Below are 11,494 nucleotides of genomic sequence, written 5' to 3'. Positions count from 1 at the left end.
GTCTCCACAGGGATGCTGAACTAGTGTAAACCCACCTCCTTGTCTGCCCAGACCGGACTGCAGACACCTGTAGCATCGTGAAGAGACACATGGACTGTCCGTATGCTCAAAGCCCAAAGGACAAGAGAGGGGAGAACCAAGTGTCCTGAGGCCTGGCCTAAGCAGGAGGGTTTTCCTTCTTCCTCACAGACTATAAGAAGCCTGGAGATAGATCCATGCCACTTTCAAACCAGGAAAGTAAATAAGCTTGTTTTTTAAAACAATGAAACCTTGTGAACAAAGGGGCAACAGCAGTGGGCGGCCTTTGAAAGGCTGCTGTAAAGAACCACAGAGTGAGTAGCAGGCACAGAGAACATTCTGGTGAGGGCCACTGAGGCCAGACCCAACTCTGCTTCTGAGAGCCAATAGAGGCAGAAGATGTTACTACCCAGTAAAGGACACAGAAAAGGAGAGTGCACAGCACACTCCAAGCATGTGCCACAGGTAAGAAGGTTCTGCAGGGATGCCATGTGCTGGGGTGGTCAGGCTTCATTCACCACATTCTCTGTGGCCCACAGGCAGGTTAGCGAGAGCCACAAGTGGACCTGACACAGTCTGCCCCAAATGACTGCAGCTAGGAAAAGTATTCTCAAAGGTAGCTGTGTTGGTATGTTCAAGACTCCAAAGCTGTTACCAACGGGCGTCAGACTTCCTGTCACTAACAAAAGGAATAGCACCATGAGAAAGGCCAGGGGCTGAGTGCTGGCAGTGTCCTTCCTCCCTGGGCCTCAGTCTCGGGAGGAGCGGAGGATGCAGGCAGAGAACGCAGAGGCTAGGCCTCGGCGGCAGGGGAGCTCCGGCTCAGCTCCTTGATCCCACAGAGGATCCTCTTCATATGGCCCACTTTGGTCACACCAAGGTCCTGCAACAGAGAAGGAAGACAGGCAACATGGATATCAGGAAGAGGGTTCAGGCCAGAGGCTCTACAAATGGGTTGCCACCAACAAGCTTTCTCAAGTTTCTCAAGTACAATAGGAAAATGGCCAATGGATAAAATAGGAAGGAAATCAGCACAGCTGTCAGTCATGCAGACACCCAACACATGGTTCCTGTGTCCTACAAAGAGTACTGTTGTGAAGGACAGCCAGCAGACAAAGAACAGAGGCCTGACAGCAAGTAGTGTTGGGAGAGCTACCAGTTGAGACCCCCCCATGGCCTTTTTTTTTTTTCCTTTGGACACAACCAGAAGCAATGCCCAGAGACCTCTCTGCAAGACCAAGCAGGCCAGGGCTTGGCGATGTGAGTCCAGTGCAATGGGTGCAGAACAGACCACACATGCACAGGGATGGGAGGATGAACCACATGACCCTTCTCCCTGTGAGGCAAAGTGGCAGCAGCTGCCTGTGAGACCAGCCTTGAGAAAGCAGACTCTTCATCTTCACTCACTGTGGAGCAGTGTGGCCCACCAACCACTAGACCCTAGAACTTTTCAGCTGAACTAGTGACCACAGGGAAGCATCCCCTAGCTTCTAAGGTTAAGACAGTTCCTTCTGTGGCTAAGAGAATTAAGGCTTCTCCCATCATGTCTGCACCTGGCCTTGCTTATTTGTATCAAGGGAGGTCATCATCAATAAAAGACAAAGACCTGTGTACCCTGGGATACACAAAAAGAAAAACTGATGACCAGTGATGCTAGGACACAGTCAGGGAAGAGGACATAGTTGAAAGGAGTGTGTAAAGTGCAGGTGTGGGTTCTGGGAAGACACCTGTGAAGTACCTTGAGGTCCCTCCGCTCCAGGTGCAGGAGCTCAGAGCCCCGGATGTCGTGCCGCGTGAAGATGTCCTTATACTCACAGAGACTGAGGTGCTCCAGCCAGGCAGCAACCTCCTCTGTCCCCCAGAGGTGAACTGTCAGAGACGGAAAAGCACGAGTGCAGTGAATGCCCAGAGCCCAGCGCCAAGTAGGCAGCAGCCAACACCAAGACACCCAGCAGTGCTACCCAAGATGCAACCAGCACCCAAGACATTCTAGCAGTGCCACCCAAGATAGCCCTCAAAAGCCACAGGCAGTGTGCTCCAGCAGTGTAAGGGAGACAGAGCCACCCTCCCAAGGGACATGCACTGCAGAAGTGCTGATTATTCCTGCCAGGTGAGTCACCAGCCTTTTGGATACCTCTGTATCCCAGAGGAATTAAACAGCACCAAACACAGAGGAGCTCACAGCTGGAGCACTACAGGAGATGCGCAGAGACTTAGGCCATGCAGAGTCAGATCCACCATCATTCACATAAACCCAATTCTAGACAAACATGCAAAGACAAAAAAATCAGACAGGAGCTGCCCTGAATGGCAGCAGATGCCACACCAATTCAAGCTCTGGCCCCTTAAGGTGCAGACACAGTACTCAGGGCCAACAACCACTAAGATAAATTAAAGACCCAATTTACTGATCCAGAGAGGAAAATCTGTTCCTTAGCACCATTTCCCAGTGATTCTTCACCCACAATCACTGGTGACCTGGAATGCCAGGCTTAAGAACCTTCATCAGTGAGTCAATTAAATGGGAATCAGCAACCTGCCAGAGGAAGCAGGCACAGAGGACCCCAGTACAGTCTTGAGTCTAGTTTTGTGTCTCCAAGTTCGTCTCGTCATTCTTGTTGTCCTCCCCACTTCAAGCCCCAAATTCAGGGTAGACAGGTCAGCTCAGTTGCCCATCACCCCACAGTCTCCATAGAAGGTGCATTCAAGCAAAGCATGACATCAGTCAGTACCCACACAGAGAGAAAACAAGCAAGGTACGGTCTCACAGCTATAAGACAGACTAGTATAGCCAATGTGACTAGAGATTATATAGCACAAGACCAAGGGGAAGAGCCTCAATGCTGAGAAGAAAAGCAGAGACCAGGAGAACTGGATCTTGACAGCCAGAGGGAGGGACACAGGAGAAGGGCAGATACCAGGGGCTCCTAGGTAACTGTGAACTTCTTTGTTCTTATTGTTTTTCTCCTTTTTAAACTTGGTCACAAGGCGGAATTTACCACTGCGGCTGCGTTTAGTAAGATCCAGCATCACATTCTGTTGGAGAGACTAAGAAACACAGAGTCAGAAACTCATTGCCAAGGTCTAATCTATAGTTGGGAGTTGGGTGTAGAAAGAGATACTTTTGTTAGTTAAATGGTTTATACTCTTATTTGTTCTTATACATTTGTATGGGTGCCCAGGGAGGCCAGAAATGGGCAAGGAAGTGAAGTTATACAACTAGTTGTGAGTTGCCTGCATGATGGCAACCAAACTCCGGTCCTCTGGAAGGACAGTATGTGCTATTAAACACTGAACCCTCTCTCCAGCCACAACATTCTCATCCTTAACATATTGCTGCTACATGTTCCCACAGACTGAGCTGGGCAGTTGTTTCCTATCAGTTCTCTCCTGTCACTGTGTTAAAGTGGACACTGTCTCCTGTGTTACAGGAGGCCAAAATGACTTTTCTCTAGGCCCTTTCTGTTCCATTTCTAAGACACCAGAAGCCCAGAGGCATCCCTCTTCTGTCTCCTTCATCTGCTCTCCTGCTGTAAGTGGATTCTATCCTGGAACAGTCTGCCCTGGGTCCCTGTCTATTTAAACTATCAGATAAGCAACAATTAAGAATCTCTTAAGTTGCCTAGCAAGCGCAAGGCCCTGGGTTTGGTCCTTAGCTCAGAAGTACCTATGGGGAATGGACACACAACCAAGTTCCTGTCACCAATCTCCAAGAAGTTGCCACCTGCTCTCCCCTCCCCTGCTCCATCCCAGTCCTGCCTGTTTCAAAGTCAGTGAGGGCCCATTTGTCATGGATCACTTTCCATTCCCAACCCTCAATTCCTTCCTCCATTTCTAAATTTCTCCCCACCTTGAAGGCCAGCCATTTTAGTAGAGAAGTTTCCAGAAGGCAGAGCAGCTGCCTCAAGGGCTATATTGCACACAGGGACTAATGGCATGAGCCACTAAACTCTGTAACTATGTAAAGGACCCACATACCTCTTCCTCACCAGGCTCCATGGGCTGGCAAAGCCAGGGAGTGTCTGTCAGCTTCCTGAGCTGCCGGTCCATCTCAACTAGGGCAGCCCCAAGCCGTTCCTTCTGAGGGGGATCCAACTGCTGCTCCAGAAAAGGGAGAGAGAAATGGAGCTATTAAGCACAGCAAGCCTGGACCAGCCAAGCCAGGCAGATAAGGCTTAGATCAAGATCTTTGGCTGCTATAAAAACTTAGCAGAACTGAAACTAAGGTAAGGCCTGAGCCCAGAACAGGTGAGGATGAGTGGACCTCTGCTCTGGCTTAGGGAAGCCACAGCAGCAACCCTATTACCTGGCCAGCTACGGTCCCCCTGGGTTCTGTCACAAAGTGCACAAGCATGGGAGGCAGCTAATGCAACATCTGGGCATCCAGGACAGCACCTCTTTGGAGTGGAGGGTGGGACGCTACGAGGCTGGGAGGCTCCAGCAGTGCTCTTCATGTCATATGCAGCCATCTGAGTAAACCCTAGAGCCCAGCAATACCCCTACTCCCACACAGTGAACTAAGGGTTAACTCAACAGCCAGTTTCACATAGTGAGTGGAGACAGATGACAGTGCAGCACACCCAATGTTAAGACTGGCACCTAGAGCTGGAGGACAGCTAAGAGCACTGACTGCTCTTCCAGAGGTCCCGAGTTCAACTCACAACCATCTGTAATGGAATCCAATGCCCTCTTCTGGTGTGTCTGAAGACAGCAACAGTATAAACAAATAAAACAAAAATAAATCTAGGAAGGAAGGAACCGGCTACCTTACATGTCTAGCACCCTGGACATACACCTCACATACAGCCAGAACCCTCCTGTCGATTATCAGCTCACCAGGGCCATCTTCCCAGCCAGCAGCAGCTCTGTCTCACTGCGCAGTGCTCTGATGTTGTTCACCATCTCCAGAACAAAGCTGCAGTTCAACCCCTGAGAAGAACAAATGCATCCATATGAAAGGCCAAGAGCTGCAAAGGTGAGAAGGAGCCAGACCCAAAAAGACCAAGTACCTCTGCAGCTCTGGGCTTGCCGTACACTCGCTCCATGGCTTTGGAGCTGGCGTTGACAGCATGTGCGAGTTCCTGTTCCATGTCTCTGTGGGACTGTGCTATTTCCCGAATGCTGAAGGAAAGAGGCACACATCTGTCAGGCCTTACACCCTGCTTATGAGCACACCCAGAGGACATATGCGGGGGGGTGGGGGGGTGTCTGACACACCAATGGAGATAGTAGCTTTGCCACGATGACCTCTCAGTCACAGCCACAGGTATATCTCATCCCAATACCAACAAATAGTGGACTTTTATGGGAAATCTGATGCCAAATCCTAGTTTTCCAGGGAGGAAACTGTAAGACGAAACCTCATAACATGGAAAGCAAGCGAACAGCTGTGCATGCAGGCTGGCAATCAGAGACTTGGATACGGATGCTGCACCATGCTAAGACATTCTGGAAGTTCAAGTTAGATGCACCTTTGACAGAGTAACATGGTGTGCTGATCAGCTCTGAGCCAGATCAGCCTGGGTCAAGACCAAGAGCCAACCAGGGATATCTCAGAGAAGCTGGGTGTGGTAAGATAAGCTAGGGAGAAACTTGCACATACTGTGGGAAGCATGGAGCTACTGGTGGCTTTCAGAAGGCTGACCTAGTAAGCAGGCCTTCCCAGCAGCCAGGCTTCCTAGGCTACCAGGAACTACAAGGTGGCAGGGCCATGGTCCCTATAACACAGAGCTAGATAAACATGGCTGACACGCAAAGGAGCAGAATGGGGTTGCACCAGTATCAGCTGCTTGTCTAGAGACAACAGCATGGGGGCAGAGGTGCCTAAAGATGCCCACAAGGATCAAAGAGAAATCGGCCTGCTAAGGAACCTGAAGCCTCTGCTGGCCACAACAAGGCAAATATGTCCTGGAAGAACACACAGAGAACCCACAGCCAGAGCCAAAGAGAAACAAGAAATGGACAGCCAAGGGCACTACTGAGAGCTGAAAGGATCAGAGCTTCCAGAGAGCCCAGGTGAGCAGGGAGGAACAGACAATGGCAATGCCACAGAGCAACGGTAGCTCTACAAACCACTTGCAAACCACAGCTAAAACAAGAAAAAAGCCTGTTGACTTTCCTGTATAAAATAACAGAGCAGTCTGCGCAGAAACCCAGCATGGGGTTTAAAGCTTTGGTGGCTCAGAAAAATCCCTGTGCATCTTACGTCTTCACTGTGCAAACCTGAATAATAAAGGATTCGACTAAAGAAGCAAACTAGGCCAGGGAAGTCAGGCTCAGCCCCACAGTAAAGCAGAGCCAGCAAGCAGGACCAGGTCCCAAAGCCTGCAAGGTTTCAAGGAACACAGCAGAGCCTACCTGTGAATGAGGCTCCCCGCTGCCTGCCCAAACTGATCCATCTGGGTCGCTTCCTCCTCAGACAGGATCTCAGGGTGCAGGGAAAAGGATGGTGGGCGGGGCAGCTCACACTTCTGTTTGTCTTCCCAAGACTTGAGGGTGTTCTCAAAGGCCTAAGACATTAGAACCCAGAGTCAGATTTCCTCCTGTGCCCTCCAGAGGGTGAACACATCATCTGCCCACCAAGGTAAGAGCTATGTATGGAAAGGATGTTAGTTTAACTTTGTGTCTTTTGGAACATGTCTCACTATATAACCTTAGCTGGTCTCCTGCCTCTAGATTACTGAGACTACAGGGCACACCACTATGTCAGCTAATCTCTGTATAGTGAAGAGGAGTCCAAGAACAAAGACGCCTGTTTGATGAACATACAGGTGAGCCCATGAGTGAGTAAGTAGCCCAGACCCCACCAGGCCTTGTTGGCAAATGCTCTTACCCTGTCTCTGGTCAGAGTCTGTGCCCTGTTCTTGTGCACAATCCGAATGTACCCAGGTGGCTGGATCCAGGCTTCCCCATCCACCTGCACAGGCACGCCCTCATCCCCCAGGATGGAGATCTTCACTGTGCGACACTGAACAGATGCCATGCTGTTACTCCGGTGCCAGGAGATTTAAAGCACATTGCTGTTCTGAGTATCTGCACTCCCACCCCTTACCCACAGCCATTTACTTGGTCCTCCTTTTCTAGCCTCTGCCCCCACTGTTCCCTCCCCAGACATCTAGAATAGGTAGATCAGGTTATCTTGGGTGCAGATAGTGATATTGGGCTACAGGGGTCAAAGAGTCATGGTTCCTGACAGATGTAAACATCCCCAGGCAGAGCAAAGTCTAACAGGCTTCTGCAACTCTCTTTACAAAACTGCACTCCAAAACAAAAAGGTAAACTTTAAACAGCTCACTGCTGGGGACCAGGAGAGTGCAGGACACCAGCAATCTCATCCGATAGACTTTATCAGCACTGCACTGTATGTATAGTTGCTCCTTCCCTGTATCCCCAAAGTGGGTGGACCTATACCAGCTCAGCAGTGCTGACAGAATTAAAGCCAGGAGCCCTGCCCTGCCCTGCCCTGCCCTGCCAGGGCTCTCTGGCTAGCCTCAGTGCTGTCTGTCAAGCCCTGGTGGGCTCAGCTGGGCCCTTTCTACCTCAGCAAGACTCAGAGAGCACTCAGTGGGAGAGGGAGGCAGAGGGAGGCTGCCTCTAGGTCCTAGTTAGGCATCTCTCTTCCTGGGTCTCTACTACGAGCAAATCCAGGCCCTGCCTCTCCAAACAGGGATGAGCCCCAGAATGGGGTGGGCTGGACCCCTGGACAGCATGGCCAGTACCTGGGCAATTCGATGATGTTGTAGCTTAATTACACGAGACACAGCCATCTGCATGCTGCCGAACACAGCGACCACCTCCAGAATCTTATCATCGAATGATGGAGCTGCAAAAGTCTGAAAGGGCCAGCATGAAAGCTGTCTGCCTCACTTCCCCAAGCACGTCTCCTTCTTGCTCTGGTGACAGACAAGCCCAACCCACATGCGGTGCGGCGATGGTGGTAAGTGTAGTGCAGGGTTGGTGTCTGTACCCAGAAGCCCACTGCCTGAGACTAGCTCTCAAGCTTGCTATTTATTAGCCATAGCTAAGTTATTCATGCCCTCCTTCCTTCAGAGGGAGATAACACTGCTTGCTTAGGAGAGGGAGGTTACAGAATGAATGTGCAAACAAATTCCAGCTACTTAGAACAGTGGCCTACACACAAGTATGCAGTAAATGCTAGCTGGTTTTGTTTTGCTTTTCTTAATTACATGCAAACCCAGGTTAAAGCCTATTACTATCTTCCTATGTTCTTGGCATAAAGTCCAGACTTCTGCTTTTGGCTTCTATTGCCTCATGCAGTGCAGGCTCTCCAGGCATCTCCCTCTCCGTGCACATTCGACACTACAGTCGGGAAACTGTTCCCTTCTAACTTCTGAGCTTCCACATCTTCTTTCTTCTGTCAACACAGGATACTCCCCATCTAGTGCCTGCCAATTTGGCCAACTTAAGTTTTCCTTCAAGTCTCAGCTGCTTCTCACTTGATCATGTGCTAGACCTGCCTTCTAGACACCAGGCCAATAGGGGAGGGAGCCTGTCTACCTGGTCCTCCACCATGCCCACTGTCGGGACCAAGGAGATACTGCATCTAGTCACACCTCATGACCTTGTGAGCCCAGCCCACCCACCTCAAACCCCACACTTACATCATCTTCCTTGGTGCCCCCCCAGAAGTTGGTCCCTCCAGCATAGCTGGGAATGTTGAGGACAGCAATTCCCTGAAGACTTGGGAGGGGAATCGGGCGCCCATCACACTGCACCACAGAAAGGCAAATGGAGAGAAAAGAGCAACACTCAGCATGCGCCAGTTCCTCCTAGCAGCGATTTGATATGCTGGGGGCCTGGGCCAAGGCAAGGGCTCCTCAGGGACCATCAGGCAAGGCTCAGTAGGAATGATCTATAACCAAAGTTGGAAGATCACCCACCAGGCCAGAGGCTACCACTCACCTCCAGCAGGACCTTTTGTTCCAGGTTCCTGTAGGTTCTGTGAAGCAGCTCTTTGGTCCCAAGGACACCGTACCACATCATGTTCTTAGTCCGACTCCTAGAAGAAGAAGTGCCACCTTCGACAGGGCTTCTCTTACAATAGCCTGAGTTACTGCTATAAAACTTGGGGACTCAGCAACTGTACAGCAGGACACTGGAACAGAACAGTCTGGGCTTCTCAAACACGCAAGAAGAGTCAAGTTAGCGATGAGGAAGCATGCTGCAAACTGACACTGCCAAGAGAGCAGTCACACTCTGAGAAGGAAGGAAGGAAAATTATATACCATGGCTGTGGCTATGAAATTATGCTGGAGAGATGACTAGTGGATAAAGTGCTTTCTATGCAATCATGAGGCCTGGGGTTTGAATCCCCAGAACCCACATACAACTGCATGCAATAGAGCATATCTGAAATCCCAGGGCACATGGCTTAATGGGAAGCAGAACAGGAGAATCCCCAGAACCCCACGGGCCAGTCAGCCAGGAAAACAGCAGTGAAAAGTAGAAGACTGTCTCAAAACTAGATGTAAACCAAGGACCACATGACACCTAAGGTGGTCTTCCAATCTCTACACATGCACAATGGCATCTGCTCACCCACTCCCACTCATACACATAAGTAAATAAATAAAATAAAAGCACAAGGGAGAAAATAACCTCCGAATTCCCAAGCCTCTACATACTCCACGTCCTGATGACAACTGCGAGGAGGTAGGCAGTCTGTGGATGGCAAAGCTCTCCCTATAAGCAGGGCTGGGCTGCTGAGCTTGCTGTCACCTTCCTCCAACACATCACCACAGACCCCAGTGCTGGGTAAGCCACAGCCCGCTACAGTCATACGCATCACTGCCTTCCTGATGTCCAGTCTGCCCCAGCTGGCCAATCCAGGGGTGGAGTCCCTCCCCTTCTGAGCTGGCTTCTTTACTGCCTCTTTCTACATCTCTAACAACAGGGAGTACCTACCTGCATTTCTCTGGGTGTTCATCACGCTTGTTGTTAAAGTCCAGAGATATCTTTGCGTCCAAGCCAATGCCAAAATAGTTGTTCATGACACACTTCTCTGTGTAGTACTCTCTGCAAAGGCAAGTTTACAGTCTCTCAATGGCTCTGCCTGACAGGCTCCTCTGTGACTGCCCTGCCATTTCTCCCGCAGAACAAACCTCATGGCTTTTTCCATGTTTTGCTGTTGTTTTCACTTTGGCTTGGTTTGTTTCCTTTTCCTGAGTTTAGAGTTTGAACTCAGGGCCCTGATTTAGGGTTTATTTGTTTGTTTGGTAAGAGCTCTGCCAAGATGTTATTCACATGTCAAATCACTATCACTTCAAAGTACATGACCAACAGTTTCTAGTACATTCCAGAGTCCTTTCACCCATTTCAGAACCACCACCACTTGCACTGACTCCTACTCTTCACTGTTCAGGCCCCAGAAATTACTGGTCCTCTGGATGTGCCTATCCAGGACCTGTCAAATAAATGGAATGAGACAGTGTCCTCTGACTCCTTTCCCTTAATCACAGTTTATCTTTATGCAAAGCAAACTTCTATTATGTGGCCTTACTACATTTGTCTATCACTAACTGTAAACATTCAAATTTATTTGCGTTCTAGTAATGACTTATGCACATAAGTGCCCATGTTGCTGTAGACATTTGTTTTAGAATTGATAGAGTTTGTACCATGAGCAGAACCACTGGGACACACAGCCTCTGGTTTGCCCTTGAGGCACTGCCAGCCTGTTTCCCAGAGGTCTTCACACATGCTTCTCTAGCACTGCTGAACTGTTCAACCAGCCTCTGAAGTGAAAAGGGCAGTGACTGAAAACCCCTGTACCAAGGCCAAAGCCTCCCTTCCCCAGAGAACTACTGGTGACTCTGTGGCACTGTTCTCACTCACTCCTTTAGAGCCATAGATGTGTCCTATCCCATGCCCTCCCCCAGTCCCATGTGACAGACACTAGGAGGAAGGTAAGTTCTGAGAACTCCCACAGACGCTGGACAAGAGGAGGTGCTCCACAAAGTGTGCCCTAGAATTCTAATACATTTTAGGTTATGTTTCTTGCAACCTGATGAGAACCAATCTGTACAGCAAGCATCTTTCCTGATCATACATCTAGTTCAAGTGCCTTGTGACTGTTCAGAAAAGCTCTGGGGCCAAACTATTTTCTAAGCTAAAGAGCATGTGATAAACAGTATTTATAGGTCCTAGGAAAGAAAAAAAAGTAATACAGAAAATAGGGTGCAAGAACAAGAGTAGGAGAGGCTGGGTGAAGGGTTCCAAGGAGGAAGCAGCTACCCATGACAGAGAGGGGAAAAAATGTTTAGCCACAGATGGGGGCCTTCCAGGACATCAAAGGAGGTAAACAAAGAAGTCTCCTGGTCTGGGCCTCCAGAGGAACTACAGCTCTGCCCCTGCTGAGGAAATACGTCAGGGTCCGAGCACAAGACCAGACCAGGAGCAGAGGCCCATGGACCTCTAGGCTGTACACTTAAGAGCCACCTTTCCAAAACAGGGCCAC

General features: G+C 49.8%; 1 protein-coding gene across 4 annotated transcripts in view; it reads right to left on the bottom strand.

Annotated features, from left to right (window-relative positions):
* Nucleotides 1–234: 234 nt before the first annotated feature.
* The window catches only part of Dgkd (diacylglycerol kinase delta), an 86,485-nt gene continuing 75,225 nt past the window's right edge, over nucleotides 235–11,494 (bottom strand). For 3 of the 4 annotated variants that reach the window (XM_032901572.1, XM_032901575.1, XM_032901576.1), the window contains 12 exons: nucleotides 9,943–10,053; nucleotides 8,941–9,037; nucleotides 8,640–8,747; nucleotides 7,737–7,850; nucleotides 6,851–6,985; nucleotides 6,376–6,527; nucleotides 5,028–5,139; nucleotides 4,855–4,947; nucleotides 3,997–4,116; nucleotides 2,937–3,066; nucleotides 1,757–1,887; nucleotides 235–901 (listed from right to left, as the gene is read on the bottom strand). In XM_032901572.1, coding sequence (XP_032757463.1) covers nucleotides 812–901; nucleotides 1,757–1,887; nucleotides 2,937–3,066; nucleotides 3,997–4,116; nucleotides 4,855–4,947; nucleotides 5,028–5,139; nucleotides 6,376–6,527; nucleotides 6,851–6,985; nucleotides 7,737–7,850; nucleotides 8,640–8,747; nucleotides 8,941–9,037; nucleotides 9,943–10,053 — 1,393 coding nt within the window. In that variant the 3' untranslated portion in view covers nucleotides 235–811. The remainder of the gene's footprint in view (nucleotides 902–1,756; nucleotides 1,888–2,936; nucleotides 3,067–3,996; nucleotides 4,117–4,854; nucleotides 4,948–5,027; nucleotides 5,140–6,375; nucleotides 6,528–6,850; nucleotides 6,986–7,736; nucleotides 7,851–8,639; nucleotides 8,748–8,940; nucleotides 9,038–9,942; nucleotides 10,054–11,494) is intronic. The other variant, XM_032901574.1, reaches the window with a different exon arrangement.

This window comes from Rattus rattus, chromosome 4, assembly GCF_011064425.1.
Source record: "Rattus rattus isolate New Zealand chromosome 4, Rrattus_CSIRO_v1, whole genome shotgun sequence".
Lineage (NCBI taxonomy): Eukaryota > Metazoa > Chordata > Mammalia > Rodentia > Muridae > Rattus > Rattus rattus.
The sequence above is the reverse complement of the archived record's forward strand: the minus strand, read 5'-3'. Positions and strand labels throughout refer to the sequence as shown.